This window comes from Neofelis nebulosa, chromosome 10, assembly GCF_028018385.1.
Source record: "Neofelis nebulosa isolate mNeoNeb1 chromosome 10, mNeoNeb1.pri, whole genome shotgun sequence".
In the NCBI taxonomy this organism is placed as follows: Eukaryota; Metazoa; Chordata; class Mammalia; order Carnivora; family Felidae; genus Neofelis; species Neofelis nebulosa.
The window spans coordinates 22,249,467-22,267,790 of NC_080791.1; the positions used below are offsets into that span (position 1 = coordinate 22,249,467).

The 18,324-nt window shown below is 50.5% G+C and overlaps 1 protein-coding gene across 10 annotated transcripts in view; it reads left to right on the forward strand.

Annotated features, from left to right (window-relative positions):
* PKNOX2 (PBX/knotted 1 homeobox 2) overlaps window positions 1-18,324 on the forward strand; it is a 319,107-nt gene that overhangs the window by 246,167 nt on the left and 54,616 nt on the right. For all 10 annotated transcript variants that reach the window (XM_058687202.1, XM_058687198.1, XM_058687200.1 and 7 more), the window contains one exon: window positions 9,103-9,242. In XM_058687202.1, coding sequence (XP_058543185.1) covers window positions 9,103-9,242 — 140 coding nt within the window. The remainder of the gene's footprint in view (window positions 1-9,102; window positions 9,243-18,324) is intronic.

Sequence of the window (18,324 nt, forward strand, 5' to 3'; positions counted from 1 at the left end):
ATAGCAATATCAAATATTTGTTTCTAGCTGTAAACACACCCCCTTGCACACAAATGCACACACACACACACACACACACACACACAGAGGCACATACCTAGCACACAGAGACACACACACACTGAGATTCTGATATACCCACTAACTATACTGGAAATCACTGGTTTGGGACTGTCATATAGGTGAGGGTTCTCCAGAGATGGATGGGAAGGGTGGGGAGCAGACAGTTGCCAGGAAAGTGCCCAAGTGCCCTTTCAGATTTAAGTTCACAGCCTTCCTCCTATTAGCCACATGTCAGTAACACCCCAGAAGTGCAGACAGGGCCAGTGAACATTTTACAAGACTCGTTTTATAAACCACTGCCTACAAACCCTTTTAAAACTAATGAATTAACTAAGACCCCTCATTTTACACCACGGAGGCAATTTTTCTGTGGTTTGTTCTATTCAGTCAGCCCTGGGATCAGAATGAAGGTGACCTAGGCCTGCTGTTCCAGGAGCCCCTTCGAGTTAAATTGGTCTGGCCTGGGTCTGCTTTCAGATCATCCCCCGCCTTCTCCCCCTCTCCCCCAGTTCTGACTGGGTCAGGGGACGTTTAGAGGAGCCCTTGCCAACCCTGAACCTTTTAACACCTCCCTCGCACTCATTCTCTCGCTCAGTCTGTCATTCAGTCATTTAACAAACACACTGGGAGCCTACTGGGAGCCAGTCATGGTAATGGGAGCTAGGAAACCAGTCCACTCAGGAAGACAGACCATTAAGGGCCCCCAAGTATTACAGGCGTTAAGGTTCAAAGCATACACAGATGAGCCGAGTGTCCAGGCTACCTAGGTCCGGGGGCTGTGGAGTATTGGAAAGGCTTCTGGGGAGACTTAATGCTCCAGCTGAGTCCTGAAAGAGGGGTAGGTTTACATATAGTTGGGAGGGAGGGAGGGAGGCCAGGGAAACGTGGACATTTCCTGCTGAGGCAGCTGGGAGAGCAAAGGCATGAGGATGTAAATCATCGGGCATGTTCAGGCAACCCTACATGGTAGGGTCTGATCAGGGTACAGCGTAAGGGAAGGGGGCTGTACTGGAGACAAGACCAGGGTCAGCGAGCATGCCCGGGCCTGGAGTACCCTGTGGGCTGTGCCCTTCCCACAAAAACATCATTTTTTGGCCTTGCCCCCTGCTGCTTCCCACCTATTGGGGCCAAATCCGATGTTTACCAAATAGCTTCAAGCCCTGACCTCCTCCCAGGTCCTTGGACTCTCTCCTGGTTGTGAGGGAACCAGATCCTGCCCTGCCAGCTTGCCCGGGCACCGCAGAGAGTGCCAGCTCCCGGGCAAGCCCAGCCCAGCCCAGCCCTGCTGGCGCCCCAGCGGCCCCTAGTGGGCCAGGCGCGTGCAGCCCCCCGGCTCACCACAGCACAGTGCTTCTGTGGCCTGGTGGGGCAGATACTGGGAATGGGCAGCTCCCACCTTGCCCGGGTCAGGTGGAAGGCTCAGAAGAGGGGCTTTCCTCTTTGGAGGGGTGTTCCTGCTGAGTCACGCTGAGAAGGTGCAGGCCTAGGTTGTACAGGGTTGGAACAAAGGACGCTGTGAGAGATTCCTGGGTGTCGGAGACACAAAGAGCACGTGGGGGGAAAGGGCGTATGTAGGGTGACACGGGAAGCGTGGGTGCTGAGGTGTCCGGGGCAGGGTATGGGCAGGGAGTGGAGTTTGGATTCAGAGAGAAGACTAGCAAAAAGGAATCATAAGCATGCTTGGAAACCAAGGTTTACCGAGTGTGCACCGTGTGCATTTCACCCTCACGTATGGCTTCCCTGTAGCCCTGGGACATGAGATTATTAGCTCCATTTGTCCCTGATGGAGAAACCGAGGCTCAGAGAAACTGAGTCAGTCACCCAAGGTGACATAGCTGATGAAGAGTGATGTCTCCTTCCACAACACCATGGCCCCCTCTCCCTGCGCCTGAACCCAAGCCTGCCCCACCCCACCCCCGGGTGCTTACAAGAGAGCAGGTTCCTTCTACAGGGTCAGGACCCCCTCCCCCTCCAGGTAGCCCGTGGTACAGAAGCAACAGAGGCCAACTCTGAGGGTGGGCTGCAGATTGTGGGTTATATTAATGATAACTACCATACGCTATTAAGTGCCAGCTGCTTTGCACACATTATCTCATTTAATTCTAACAACACTGCACCTTAGGTATTATTACTCTCATTTTATAGATGAGGGCCCTAGAACAGAAAGGTTGAGTAACTCGCCCAAGTCACACAGGCAGAGAGTCAAGTCCAAAGTAAATGCTCATGCCAGTACATCACGCTATGTCCCATGATCTCCAGCCCTGGGTGGGATGCCTGCTGCTCCCAAACAATATGCAGGCACGAACTGTGACTTCTCTTTTGTGGCCTGAGGCATTCAGTGTCAAGAAAGCAAACCTGCAGCTAAAAAGGTATAATTTGATGAGAAGCCTATCTACTCCACACCAGTCATGCCTGCATTCAATAGATATTTTGGATACTCTCGCTGTCAAACACTGAGGCTACAATTGTAAACCGAGAAGACATAGCCCATGCCCTGCAGGGTCCTACTGTCTAGTTGATGACAGAGGCAAATAAGCACAGGCAGCTAAATCGTGTGCTCGGGGCCTTGGGAACACAGGGCAGATGTGTTCAGTCACAAGGCCTGACTGTTGCCAGGGCTCAGCTAGCGTCCACTGAAGGAGGCAGCAAACCTCATGACAGTGGTGACTGGTGGGAGGTAGGAAGCGTCACCACCGGTTCACAGATGAGGAAACTGAGGCCCTGAAAGGTAAAGTTACATGTGCAAGGTTGGCCAGTGGTGGGTGGCAGAGGTGGGATTCAGTGCTACTTGATGCCAGTGTCTCCTGTGGGGTGCTGGAAGGACTCCGGTGTCGTCCCTCATCCTGAGTCCCCCTCCCCACCTCCCAGGTGCAAAAGAGAGAAGCCCTGAATGGAAGCTGGCAGCTGGCTGTGATGGAAGGCTTGTAGCCCATGGGATCAGGCTTCCCCAACTCTAGGTCACTGTGACCTAGGTCGCAGGTCCTTCCTCTGCAGCCTCCCAGGAACGTGAACTCAATAGCACTGAGCCACCTTCAACTCATGAACCACCCATACCTTCCTGCTTGGGCTCCACACAGAAGGACTGTTTCTGGGATGACCCATGACTAGTGTTTGGGGAATGACTTGTGTATGGGAGGCCTCTTGGGTGTTGTGGAGAAGCTGGACCGCAACGGGGACAAGTAGCTGCATGGGAGACCCACCAGCATGGCTAAGAGGTGACACTTCAGCCCATTTTTGGCTCCCTTCCTTTCTGTCCCCTTTGTCACTTGATAGGGAAGCAGGGGAGTCTGCCCATTCTCCTCTTCAAAGAAAAAAAGCTCTTAGTTCTTGCCCTAACAGTTCGTGTAAACTGTGATTTCTAGCAATTTCTTCACCTCTGTGGGCTTCAATTTTCTCATGGAAAATGAGAATGACACTAACTTATTGCACAGGATGACGGATGGACATGAAAGCCTATAGAGGTATTTTATTAGCTCATTAGAACATAAGTGCCACTCTCCTCCTACAGTTGGGAAAGGGTGGTGCTTAGCAGAAATGAAAGCATGGATGGGCGTTCCAGTGTCCGTGAGGGCAACGGGAGCAGGTAGGGGAGAGGAGCTTCTCAAGTCGTCAGCACCTCTCAAATCACACCATGGAGCATCTCCTACTCATTTTCATGGTCAGACTATATGGTCAGAGAAGCTGACAGGTTTGCCTACACATTTTGCCTTCCCATATACGCAGTTTGCAAATGTCAGCTCATCCCAGTCCATTTTCGGATGGGGGCGGGGCTCGTGAACTTTCATCTCAAGGTGTTTCAGACCAAGAATCTGGGCCCTTCCGCTCCAAGCTTAAGGCAGGGCCAGTTCTGGCTGAATGATGGAGAGAGGTCCAGTGGTTATAGCTTTTATGGAAGGAAAGAGCATGGAGTGGTGGCCTCAGGGTCTTTGCCCCAAGAAAAGGACTCTAAGGTGAACCCTAGAACCCTGTGTGGGCTCTCACAGCCCCCCATCTCTTGCTGTCCCCCTTTCCTGGCCATTAGTCATTGCCCTGTTCTCTTGATTACTCCTCACAGCCTGTGTGGTATTATCCCTTTTTTTAAAAACATTTTTCTAAAGCTTATTTCTTTATTTTGAGAGAGACAGAGACAGTGCAAGTGAGGGAGGGGCAGAGAGAGGGAGAGAGAGAATTCCAAGCAGGCTCCACACTGTGAGTGCAGAGTGGGCTTGAACTCACGAAACTGTGAGATCATGATGTGAGCTGAAACCAAGAGTCAGGCCCTTGACTGAGGGAGCCACCCCGGTGTCCCTCCCTTGCTTTTTACATATAGGAAAACCAAGAGTCAAAGAGGTCAGGAAACTTGCCCCCAAACATGTAGCTAATCATTGACAGAGGAGCTTCAAACCCAGGCTCTCAGATTCCCTGCTCCTTCTACTCACTGAGACCTTTCTGATCTTCGAGAAAACTCTCAACATATTGTTCAACTTTGCCTCTCCTTCTCTGTGCTCAGTTCTCCTTGTCGAAAAGGGACTGTCCTTGTGTCTGGGTAATGCCATACCCACACCCTGTTTGCCACCAAGGCAGAAGTTCCAGAGTTCTCTGAAGCCTCCTTGTAGAAAGGTTCAGAGTCTGGAGTGGCCGGTCCTGGAACCAGCTGTAAACATGCCAAGTGGCCACGTAGAGTGTGTATAACTAGTTTTTTTTACACGCCAGACAGAGGAGAACCGGACAAAGTTACTTGGAGAGAATGCCTGACACTAGGTGGTCTAGTAAATAGCTGACAGCCGGTTCGGGGAGGGGCCCTGATTTGTAGCATTTGCCAATTTCCATGGTGTAAATGCTCGACCAGGCCACTTTCGAGCCACCGATGTGATATCAACCAGCTTTCAAAAGTCCAGAAGATTTAACAGTTGGCTTTCACCAGCCAGAACCAGGGAGCTCCAGCATGTTATGTCACTTAATGACCCTGCCCTACCCCTGGTCCCTCCAGCCTCTTCCCTGCTCCTGCTCTGGGCATGCTGCCCAGGAACCTCCCAGAACCTCCACGGTGGCACCCCCTCCTCCAGGCCCTGAGGCAGCTGCTGGGGGGCTGCTCCTTTGGAGCTCCAGTTCTTGGGAAATGGAAGTCTCTGGATAGAAAAGGGGATCTATCTGGAGGTAAACACTCATTCTCCAAACCTGGAGAAATGCAGTTTGCTGACTTGGCCCCCAGGAGCTAAATAAATCTGAATTATTGTCCCGCTCAGAGCAGATCTGCTCTCTTCTGCCCCCACCCCGCAACCCTCCCTGAGCCCCAGGAACTGCCTCTCAACTGGGGCCTCCTGGGATGCCAGCGAGTGACCGCCTTTGATTTATTCTCATTCTCTGCTTCCCTCCATAACCCAGCAGTCTTGCCTAGAAAGGGGAGGTGAGAAGAAAAGGAGTATCTCCCCTCATCCCTCTCTCTCTTAGCTCATCTTCACGGAAGTCCCCTGTGGATTCCTTCAAGGACACGAGGAAATGCACCCTTAGTGGGCAAGGCAGAGCCATACCAGCCTTCCCTACACTTCACCCCTAAACAAGCTCCGTGGACATAGCTGTGCCTTGCTTTAGAAAAGAAGCTCATTTTGGAAATCCTGTGTTTAATGACAACAACCACCCCGCCATCTTGGGAGCCCTTCAGAGTTTCCCAAGCACTCCCTCATTCTGTACACCATCTCGTCTGAGCCTCTCGTCAGCCCCACGCAGCCGGTGGTGATTGGTAGAGTTCCCTGATGTGTCTGAGCCTGTCAGGGTGGGGACTTCAGAGGCCACCCAGCTGGAGCCTCCAGTCCCCTCCACAGGGGACCAGCTGATCAGTCTCCACTTGGCCGCTGGCTGCCGCAGTGGAAACTCACACCTCCTGGATGCAGCCCATTCCGGCCTCAAAATGCTCAGGGGCTTGGAAGCATATTACTTGGGTTGAGCCCAAATCTGTCTCTGTGTGATACAGGTTGAATGCATTGCTTTGTCGTTTGACCCTTTGGGGGCACGCAAAGCAAAGCTGATGTAATCGAATCCCTTGTTCCGATATTCAAAGGGTGCTCTCGTGTCTCATTTCCCCTGTCCCTCAAATCTTCCTTACATATCCCAGATTCAAATATTCCTCCCACGACACAGTGCAGAATGCCTCCACCAGCCTGATCTATCCTCTGAGTGCATTCTCCTCCACTGGTTTCAGCAGAGACGAATGAGACTAGAGGCTTTATGTGAGTCATGCTTCTGTTAATGCATCCTCACTCAGACAGCGTCAGGTTAGGTTGCTTGTCTTGTTTTTTTTGACAGACACATTACACTTTGGATGTATGAGCCTTCTGTCAACTCAAACAGTGCTGTTAAACCGTGTCTCTCCTGTTCTGCACTTATATTATTGATTTTTTTTTTTTTTTTTGGCTCAAGTGTTAGAAGTGTTACATTCCAACTTAGTAGATGCAAATTAATCTCATTAGACTTAGCCTGTGGCCAAAATCTGTAAAGATCTTTTGGATCTCAGTCTCATGTCACCTATAAATTTGCTGAGCATTTCTTCAGACACCCTCTAAATCACCGATAAAAATATTGAAGAAGAGGGCTAAGGAGAAAGCAGGTGGCACTATCCTAGAAGACTTCCTCAAGTGGACGTCTATCCTTTAAATGTCATCCTCTGGGTATAGCTTACTAATCCACACAGTTGTCCACCGGCCACAGCTCTCAGTGTCTTCCTCAAGGGTGTCATGGTGTCATGGGAGGTGCCTTGCTGAGGTCATTGACATGTCTGTATGTTTTCCTTACCTGCCAGCATAGTCATTATGTTATCCAGAAACTGAGTTCCATGAGAACAGGCACTCATCCTCGGGACCTCAGTGCCTACCTAGCACGGTGCCCAGTACGTTGCCAACAACTCAGGAAATATTTGAAGAAATGACTGCTTACATTAGTGGATGAAAGAAACTGGCCCAGATCAAAGTGAAGATTAGCAGTGTTTAGTTTTTCTGATTCCACCTTCTTTCTCTATTTTGAAAACTGGAACATTTGTTTCTACTTTCGTCCTTATAGCACCTCTTTAATACTCATGGATCCCAGGGGCGCCTGGGTGGCTCAGTCAGTTAAGCATCTGACTTTGGCTCAGGTCATGATCCTGTGGTTTGTGGGTTCAAGCCCACGTCTGAGCTGTCAGCACAGAGCCTGGAGCCTGCTTTGGATTCTGTGTCTCCCTCTCTCTCTCTGCCCCTCCCTGATTCATGCTCTGTTTGTCTCTCTCTCAAAAATAAATAAACATTAAAAAAAAAAAACTCCTAATAATGCTATGTGAACTTAAAAAAAATACTTATGGATCCTAAAATGACATCAAATGGCTTACTGATGAGAAAATAAGAGTTCAGGAAAAACAACGGATTTGCCCAAGGTCAAAGGCTAATAATGGGAGACAGCAGGATTCAAGCCATTGTCTGCTGGCTTTAAAGGTATCAGGATGCTATGTCTAGCCTCTGATGCTGAGTTTGGGTGAGTCCCCCCAGTTCAGCTGACAATGAGAAGGGTGTTTCTTCCTAACAAAAAATGACGGGGAGCCAGTACAATAAAGCAGATATGTCTCTTTTAAGACATGAAAGATCTCATTCACCACCTGTCATTCATTAATTCATTGATTCAACAAATATTTATTGAGTATCTACCAGTGCCAGGCTATGCTGGGCCCTAGAAGTACAACTGCTAATCAAGCCCTCTTTGAGCTTAAGTTAGTTGGGAGTGGAAGAGAAAATCACTAAGCAAGTAGATATATAGTATCTGATCATAGAAAGGCCTATGGAATGAAGCAGAGTATGGGTATAGGAAGGGACAGAGGGGCTCTACTTCACTCTGAAGACGTGACATCCAAGCAGAGATCTTAAGAAAATGAGACAGCAAAAGCAAATGTCTTGGGGATAGCAAAAGCATTAGCAACCATGTGCCTGTGTTGACGGGAGAACTATACTTTTTCTTCCAAAAAGCAGGGACCTAGATCATATGATGAGTATTCCAGCTATAAAACATCTGATTCTTTTAAGATGTAGTCATTCATTCATTCATTCATTCATTCATTTTCTCAACAAAGGCTAAGCACATACTCTGTGTCAATTGGATGCTATGGATGAAGGTGTAAACAAGGCTTCAGTGAGGAAGTCAGACAAGTGTATCAGGCCCAACAACACTGGTGCTATGGACAGGCTGGCAGAAAAGAATAGTTGAGGCATGTCACCGTTCATGATATTTTAGGGATCCATTTGACTAGAGAGAATATACTATAAAAGCATTAAACTCTGTAAGGGTGGTTATCAAAAAAAATGTAAGCCATCTCATAGTTTCTTAAAATTTTATATAGAAAGCCCAACATATAACATTAAAAGGAGTCGCTCTGATTGGCACAAAATTTGGGGCCTGGGGATACCTTCAAAAACATTACATAGGACGAAAATCACGTCCCTAAATATTTGTTATGGCTGAGAACAAAAATCTGCCCGGTGTCCACTAAAACCTGCTTATCTCCAAACACCCAGGTAGACCAAATTTGGGGACCCATTCAATGATCAATCAAAACCATTAAAACAGTTACTCCTGTCTTGGGTTAAATGGAGTAAACTTCCACCCAAATGAGCACTGATTCAGCTATTTTTTTTTTCCTGCTCTTCAAAGTCATGAAATCAACTTACTACTGCCCAGTCCAGCCCAAATGACTCATAAGCACAATTTAAAGGGTTCATCATTTTGGCTTTTTCTGCTTCTTGGCAGAGGTCACCGCCCTAATTTGCATTAAGAAGAATCAGTCGTCTCTTCTAAAGAGTGCTGGTGCACCACCTGGTTTTGTAGGCTCCTAAATTATTCTCTAAAATGTTCTCACCTAGGGAATGCTTCCTTCTCACTGTGGCACGCAAACAAATGGATGCTGGTTGCACACCCACCGTTCCCTTGCCCGCCTTCTCTTGTTCACACACACGCCACAGGCCGGGGCGGTGCTCCCAATTCCAGCTGGGGAACCGGCTGTCCTGGCCATACTAACCTGTCCCCTCCCCTTTTCTCTCTCTGCAGATGACAGCAACTGCTCAGGCACCCTCTAAGACCCAGGCTGTCCACATCTCCGCACCCTCAGCTGCTGCCAGCACGCCTGTGCCCAGTGCCCCCATTGACCCCCAGGCCCAGCTGGAGGCTGACAAGCGAGCTGTGTACAGGTAGGAGACACTTCAGCTGTGTTGAAAGCCCCCGCCCCAGTCAGCCTCCGGCCCAGCTCAGCCCTGGGAGAGGAGAATGCAGGCCAGTGGGTGGGTGCATAAAGACAATGCCCAACAGCTGCTCTCCTCACCGTCTTCTCTCTCAAATCCATCTGGACATCCCTCAGCTGGCCCATGTGGATTGATGCTAGCTTCCTGGGATTGTCTGGTGAGGGCCAAGAGGGCCCGGGCAGCATCTTCCTGGAGGATTCTTTTGTCATCCCAGCTGGGGATTGAGCCCCTCTTGAGCATCAGAAACCCTCCGCTCAGCAAACTGCCACCTTGAGAGGCTCTCCTCGCGTGTCCGCCATTGTGCCTTCACTCCAGCAAGCCCAGGGGACATCTGCTGGTCCCGTCTAGGACTTGGCATTACACAAACTTTAATATGCCTGAAAATCACTGGGAGAGCTTATTAAAACCCGTATTTCTGGGCTCCGTGCTCAGAAATGCTGAATCAGTAGGTCAAGCTATAGGAAGAGGAATATGACTTTTTAAAAAGCATTCCAGGTAGATCTAATGCAGCAGGTCCTTTTTTGATCCATGATTGTCTTTGTTTTGTAGCAAGAGGCGTGGTGTGTGGCTGCGTATGTTCTGGCACCCTCCTTCCAGAGGGGGAGTGTGCTGAGAGCCGGCAGCTGAGAGCAGGGCCAGGCCCTGAATGTTGCGGAGGCTGGGAGGGGCCCAGGGCCTGTCTGGTTTGTCCATGTGGTTGAGAAGATGCAGTCCTCTGAGAGCCGCCCTGGCAGGGATGTTAGTCATCGTCTTTCTGTGGGGCGCCCACACGGCTAGAAAAGACGCCCGAGTCAGCACTCAATATGGAGGTGACACCCTAGCGCACGCTCACTTGTGTGAGCACATACATTCACGTGTATCAGCAAACGCGTCTTACCTGTGTCTGGACACACACTGCAGCAGGTGCCAGTATCGTCACATGGGGAACGATCCAGCCAAGATGAACGGGAAGAAGATTGATTCCTTCCTCACTCCTCCCCACGGTGACGATGCTTTTATGGTAATGGTGGTAATTATTGCTGTTATTATCATTATCACTGGCATTATTTTTAGTTACTCAGATGAGCCGAGTGCCTCTAATGCCAACACGGAGTCCAGAGCAGTGAGCCCTGATCCATAGGTCCCGCCACGAGGGTCTTTTCCAGCCCTGCTGGAAGAATAAATCACCATGCCTGTGCCCCGCTCTGCCCAGTGCACTGGCCAGGCCCTGCTGCCTGCCGGGAAAGAACTCTGCTTTGGACCCCAAAGAACTCCCACATCTGGTCACGGTACCTGTCAGAGAGACTGGACACTCCTGTCCTCCTGTCTCTCCTTCCTTCACACTCTTGTATTGAACCCTTACTATTAATATGTGGAGGCGCTGAGCTGGACTCCCAGCGAAAGAGGGTAAACTATCAAAGCAAACGCATCTCTGTTCCCCATCTCTCCAGGAACAGATAGGCAGGTGAGAAACCAACACAGTGTGGTCAGAGCTTTAACAGAGAAGGCTTTACCGAGGAGACAATATTTGAGCTTGATCTTAAAGGCTGGTGAGAGAGTCCACCAGGAGAAATGGGCTGGAGTAGAGCCTTCCAGACAGAGCAGAGCCTCTGTGCTCCCAGAATGGCCAGTGGCCAGAGCATCTGGGTGTGGGGAGATGAGGCTTCACAACCACCTGGAAATTAAACTGCGAGGTGGGCTTGTGCTTTTGTGGTGAACATGAGAAGGGAGAGTACCATGGCGTCTGAAAACCACCTGATGGTCTGATGGCTTGGGGGTTAGAGCCATCATACTCCATGTAGGTCATTGCTACCCATAGTATGGCCCAGGGGCTAACAGCACTGTATCCCCTGGGAGTTCTTGAGAGACGCAGACTCTTGGTCCCACTCACACCACGTGATCTGTGTGCATCATCCTGGGCACCTTCACAGACAGGGGACCTGTGGTGAGCACAGATCATAGTCTAGAAAGACCCCTGGTTCGTGATACAACAGAAAGTTTCTGGACACCCAGGCTTGAGTCCCAGCTCCTTTTGTGTACTAATCTCTGTGAGCTTGAGTTTCATGACAGAAGCTAACCAGTAGGTTCAGTAAGATTGTTGAGACAGCTCATGCAAGCACCTGGTGCTGTGGCCCTTCCCAAGATCCCAGGCTCATTTCCCACCCAGGCCAACCTGCAGGAGATGTGGGTCACCTCTCCCGTGGGAGCTGTTCATCATGATGTCACTTGAAACATAAAGGCCCAGACGGTCCTCCAACCAACGCTTCTTCCTGCTCACCTTCACACCTGAGCTTTACCTCTTACCACCGGGCTGAGCCCCCAGCAGCCCTCAGCCTTTGCCCAAATTGTCTCTGCAGCTGTCTGACCATGAAGAAGGAATCCCAGGTTGGTTGCCACCAATTGCCCAGACAAACATGGCCACCCGGCATCTCAGGACAACCAAGAGAGCTGACACCAGCACCTTCGTCCGGCTTTTCTCCTCCTGCCCAGGGGCCTGGGGTTTTCTCCCACAACCACACCTCTCCCATTAATACCAGCTGTTCTCTCTACAGCCATTGCAGGATGACCGGGGAGGGAGCTCAGCCTCCTGAAGGGTCGGGTAATTTTAATTAGATTTGCCTGCCTTGGGGCAGCCTGGCTGCTCCAAAGCACATCAGGGAGTCAGCATTTTATGTCAATAAATGTAACAAGACTTTTCAATTCAGATTAGTGCCCAGCGCCGACTTCTGGGAGATCCCACTGTGGCCCCTCCCAGAACCACAGATGAAGGAAGGGTGGAGGGAGCCCTTTTCTGACCAGGCCCCTGCAGGGTGGCAGGGGGACAGTGTGACAAAAAGGAGGGGTGTGCCTGTGAGCCCTTGGAGCGTCCAATGCCCCTGAGGTTCTATTTGTGTATAAAGACGTGTTAATGAAATGTATTGGTTCCTTCTGATGTGGAAAGTGTGTGTGTGTGTGTGTGTGTGTGTGTGTGTGTGTGTGTGTGCGTGCGTGTAGTGGGGGTGAGGGGAGGCAGTCTGTCTTTAATTGGATCATACCAGAGCATCATCTGGGCTAATCAGCAAGGCAACCAAGAGCTCCCGCTCAGATTAATGATTGCAGTCTAATCCGAGCAGATCCCATGATTGGATGCACATCGTGGGTAATTGTGTTTGTGGCCCAAGAGCAGTGCTGAGAGAGGGTCTGAGGAGGGGAGGCCCTGTGCAGTGAGGACCACCGCAGGTTTGGACCTAGTTCGGTTCTCCCCTTCCCTAGTCCCCCACCTCAGCCCTGGGACTTATCCCCAAGACGTTCAAACTTAGCTTGGACTGCCCCACTCCACCCCTCCATGCGGATGGACAGTGTTAGGTGCCGTCCAGAACCTGGTGGTTAGATGGCCAGGCGTGCAGAGATAGGGCCAGGAGGGTGGGGTTAATCCAGCTTTCACTCTCCCTCCTCCCCTCCAGTCTCCTTCGTTCCCCTTTGAAGTGAGTGGGTTCCCATGGAAACCATGATGTCCTGGGGAGCAAGCAGAGTGGCAGACAGCTAGTCCTGGCCAGGTGCGAGGTGGGGAGGAGGTCGGCTTTGCTGAGAAAGCTCTGCTAAGGCTAAGGCGTTGGTTCTCTCCCACAAGGCTGAAAAGCTCTCCAAGAACTGGGGAATGGGCCCGCCCAGCGCAGAAGTTACCTGCTATTGATAGGAATGCAGGCTTGAGCAGTGAGAAAGTGGCAGGGGCAGGGTGCTTTGCTTCTGCACTTAAAATGCTGGAGAATCGAGATGCCGTGCAGGTGGAGAGGGTGGCTGACAGCTACCCACCCTCCCCCCCACACCCCGTATTTCTCCTCTGGGGCATGGCTCACAATTAAGTTGATTTCATCTACGGTATTTGTTTCCCCCACTAGATGGTTAACTCCATGAGGGCAGAGTCTATGTCTGTTTTATTCATCGACCTATCCCTGGCGCCCCATACCATACCTTAGAGTCAGCAGCTTGGACAGAGTGTGTACTAGAGCTTGTTGAATGGATTGATTAACTCAGGCGAGGCAGCACCTCATAAATACACCACAGTTCTAGGCTGGTGTGCTGGCTATCAGGGGCGAGGCAATAACAGAGCCCTGGTTCGTAGCATTTGCTGAATTCCACTGTGTAAATGCTCCCACCAGGGCCCACTTCAAACTACCAACACGATACCACTGACCAGAGTTGCAAAGGGGGGCTCCCATCTGGCAATCTTGCCTGCCTCAAGTACAACCCCCATACAGGTAGGCGAGTTACAGGCCCACAGTCTCTGATTTTAAACAGGTCGATACATCTTATAACCAATTCTTTGGAATGATTTTATTTTTATTCATACCTTTAGCCACGAGCCCACACTTCTCTGTTGTCCTCATGGGCCTGTGCGGTCTACTCCTGGGTTCTAAATTTGAAATGTTCTCTCTTAATGAATTAACTACTTCACACAGTGCCCAGCACGAAGTAGGTGTTTGCAATTGTGATTTTTCACCGTTAACCCTGAGGCAGTGAATTTTCTCCTTCCTAGTTTCTACCCAGCACCGTCGTCTCTTCCCATCTGCTTGAGCAAAGCCCTGCCTTCACCCCCACACTCCCATCTTCTCCAAGTGGATTCCAGGCCCTCCCTGGTTTACCCGTTAACAAAAATTCCTTCCTGGAAGCTTCAGAAACCCTGCATCAAACCAGGCTTCACCTCCTCTGCAGTGTCCCAGCTTCGAGAATCTTGACCTTGCCCTGTGGTGCTTCGGGTCTTCAGGACAGCTCCATCCCCCTCCTCAACCACAGACTCAGAACTTCTAACCCGTGCATGACTACCCCCGAGCAGCTCATGCTGGACTCCATCTCTAGTTCAGTAAGAGCAATACACATTTCTAAAGCCCTGTCTGTGCTCCACTTCTTCCAGCCTCATCCAGACCGGGTCCCTCTAGAATGCACAGTCACTTGGGGAAGGATTGGAACAGGGCAGTGGCAGTGTTCGGATCGCTCTATTGGAAGAGACCATCCTTGTAAAGGTCACTGAGGCTCCGGGCTTGGTCGTGGCAGCCCTGGAGTTAGAGGTGTAAATGCAGGAGAATGGCCATGCTGGGCCGTGCCACGAGCCCTAGAAATAGAGTTGGTGATCGCTAGCTTTGTCACCTTGGGTGAGTTAATCTCTCCGAGCCTCTGTTTTCTCAACTGTAAAAAAGAAAATAGTAATAGCTAGACTAAAATTAGAGAATACGGGATAATACCTGACACACAGATCAGTGTTTGCTGCGTGAGGTGGGGATGGGGTGAGATTGTTTGAAGCAAGAGGGGCCAGCATGTGTCCCCATGGCGTGTTCAGGATGGGAAGCTGTCTGGTGCATTCAGCGGGGTGGAATTCGGGGTTAGGAAATGGGCCTTTACATTTAGATCACCTGCGTTTACATTCTGGCACCGCCCTAGGCACTAAGCCTTTCTGGGCCTCGATTTCCTCATCTGGAAAACGGTATTATCTCTTCATCGGGGTTGTTGTGAGGAATCCATGAGAGAATGCACATTACGTATTTAGTAAAGAATCCCTCATTTGGTGAGCGCTCTGTAGACGTTAGCGGCTGTCAGATGTTTGGGGAAACGCAAGCAGGGGTTGGTCAGGCTAGAAGATGCTAGAATGCTGAGAGGCGAGGCAGCCAGAGGCAGGACTGGAAAGGACCCCCCAGTCAAGAGGTGTCTATCTTGCAATTCAGTTAAATGTGTAGTGAGCTCTGCTATGTGTCAAGCGTCGTGTTAAGTTCCAAGAGGGGTTTTGAATAAAGAAGAACCAGCCCAGGGAGTAGGAGAAAGATAGACATAGAGAGCGGCTCTAATAGAAACTTGGCACATAGTATGGACTCAAAAAGTATTTGTGGAATTGACTGCGAGCCTTCTGACCACAGTGCAGTGTGGGAGAGTTGCACTGCTTTTCCCCAGGGAGGTGAAACCCAGGGGGAATGATAGCTGAGCTGGTAAATGGGGTGGGAGGGACCCCCGAGGGTTGGGGGCTGGACAGAGGGGCTGGGTCCTCTTGTGACTGTCCTCCTTAGCAGCTGCCTGGCCAGGAAGGACCCTGGGAACTGGCACGTCCTGATGAAGTGTTTTTGAGGGAAGGCTTCCACCTTGTGACCAAAGGGTGTCCTGGCTCCAGTGAGTTGACCCTGGGGCTTAACCCTATGCCTTCCCTGGCACTGTGCTTGGTCATTTCTGGAATGTGCTGGGCGAGGTGGCCTGAGAAAGATGTGGGAGAAGTTCAGCCATTCCAAGCAGAAAAGTCAGGACCAGATGCTTCAGGCTAGGGCTTCTAGACTAGATGCTGGGAGCAGATGTTCCTGGCTGCATTCTGGGCTAGGCTCTCTGGGCTGGGGGCTCCAGCCGACTCCCTGCTCTTGGAAGCAGTTGGATTCACTGGCATCAGAGATAACATTTCAGTTGTTGACTATAGTCAGGGGAGCGATCCTGTTGGAGCCATAATCTGAAAGTAAAACCATGCTCAGTTCTCCCCGGGCACCAGGCAAAGCCTGTTCTCGGCCCCTCCTGCAGGCATCTGGAGGGCCCCCAGCCCACGCATGGCCTCTGCACATGCTGCTGGCAGGCACGGGGGCTGCAGCTGTCGGGTCCAGGGAGCAGGTGTGCCATGTTGAGAGGCAGTGTGCGTCCTGCTGCTTCCATAGCTCACCGACCTGGCCCAGGCACAGCCGAGAAGTCCAGGTACCCCACCAAGATAAGGCACACTAATAAGATATGAAGAGCCTGGAACCCACTGACTTTTATCCTCGCAAGGTTGTGTTAGGATTAAAGGAGATAACCAATGCTAACAGCCGACAGTGCTTGCCACGTAGAAGGCTCACGGTGAACGGTGGCTGCATTTGTGAGTAGTTACTGTGATACGTACTAGACTGGATCTGTCCCTCGTTTAAGGGGGAAGATAGCCAGCAATTGGGCCTCCTGCTGCTGTGAACCAGGAGTGGAATAGGAGGAAGGCCGGCAGGCTGGGGCTTTGAGGGCTCACGTGGCCAGGGGCTTCTCACCAGGGCTGGACTGAGCCGGTTTTGCCCTTCTTTTAAATTTTTAAAAAACGTCGGGGCGCCTGGGTGGCTCTGTTGGTTGAGCGTCCGACTTCAGCTCAGGTCACAAGCTCATGGTTTGTGAGTTCGAGCCCCGCGTCGGGCTCTGTGCGGTCAGCTCGGAGCCTGGAGCCTGCTAAGGATTCTGTGTCTCCCTCTCTCTGCCCTTCCCCCACTTGTGCTCTGTCTCTCAAAAATAAATAAATGTAAAAAAAATTAAAAAAAAAATTTTAATGTTTATTTATTTATTTTGAGAGGGAACGTGAGTAAGCAGGGTCGAGGAGCAGAGGGAGAGGGAGAAAGAGAACCCCAAGCAGACTCTGTGCTGAGCATGGAGCTCGATCCCAAGAACCATGAGATTGTGACCCGAGCCGAAGTCAAGAGTAGGATGCTCAAGTGACTGAGCCACCCAGGCGCCCCTTGCCTTTCTTTTAACCATGACGCCACTCTCAGATTTTCTCAAGCTCTAGTCCATTTCGTGGTCAGGTGGAGAGAACATAAGACTAAGCCTTCAGTCTCAATTCTTACTCTATCATTGGGCAAATCATTTAACCTCTTTAGATAAGCTTGTCCTACCTCACACGGTAGGCATCAGATGAGAAACTGAAAGAGCTGTAGAAATGTGGAAGCCCTCTCCAAACACACAGAAGTATTATTATCATGAGAGAAGATTCTTTTGGAAACTCCTTCGATAAGATGGAGATTCTCTTGTGCTGCAGTGATCTTGATGCTCGAAGGGTAAACATGGCAGGTCAGTTCTGTGACCCCAAGGACACATATGACTCAAGGACAGAAGAGAAAAAGAGAGAAAGCAGGGAGGAGGAAGTGATTCCGATAATGGTTCAAAAATAACAGATAGGAGGGGGGAGCGCAAAATTTGGAGTTTGGATTCCCAGATTTAAATCTCAACTCAGCCACTTACTAGCTTAATATCATTACGTCACCACAGTTTGCTAATTGGTGCAATGGGAATAAGAATATTGGGCATTTGAATGCAATAAGCACATGGAAACACTTTGTAACTTACAGAGGGCCACAAAGCGTGTGTGGGTGTGTGTTTAGTCATCGCCAGTGACCAAGGCAGAATGGACAGAGCGCCTTCCCCACAACACCCCTTCCCCTAGAGTTTGTATGCTTGCTGGAGATCAATCTCTGGTGACTTGGACAGAAACTCTGACTGCTTCTCACTAGCTAACCTTGGGCGAGACACTTCCCTTTTCTGTGCCTGAGTCACCTCTCCGTAAAACGAAAGGGTTGAACATGGGATCTCCACAGATCTCAACTTTTAGGTGGTCTGTATTCCTGCCCTTGCAGACTAGGCTTTACAATCACTTTGTTGAGATTTCACATTTGTTATTATTATTATTTTTATTTTTAATGTGCCAGAAGGCAGGGGTGTGGGAGGTGGTGTCACGAAGGGATGGGGACGTAGCCGACTGAGGCCTGACCTGGGCCCCACCCTTGCCAAGAATGGACCTATCCGCCCACCTGGGGGAGGAGAGCCGGTTGGAGCCCAGGAGCCCTAGCAGATGCGATTCCAATTTAGCAACAAGAAGAAGTCCTCTCCAAGGCAACCCAGGCGAACACACCACCCACTAGGCAGGACTAAAAATACACCCGCATGGTTTCAACGTCACACCTGAAGTAAAAATATATCCAACCAGGAGCTGCTGGCTCGTTCTCCCCCACCCCACTCTGCTCTCTCCATCTGGTGCCTTCGAGGGGAGGAGAAATGGAGGGCTGGGCGAGCTCTTTCTTCACACTAACCCCCCTCCCTCCAGGACCCCGCCAGCCCCCACCCCACACACACCCAGCAGAGCCCAAGGAAGGCAGGTCCTTTTGTATCCATTGTAGCTAGAAGCTGCCAGATGGCAACGTTTTATCTGAGTCTTGCTATAGAGATGGATTCTGAGCCCAAAAGAACCTTAGGATTGTGTCTTAGAACCTTCCTTCCCATAGTTCCTCTGTTCCCACTCATTAATTCACCAGATATTTATTGATCC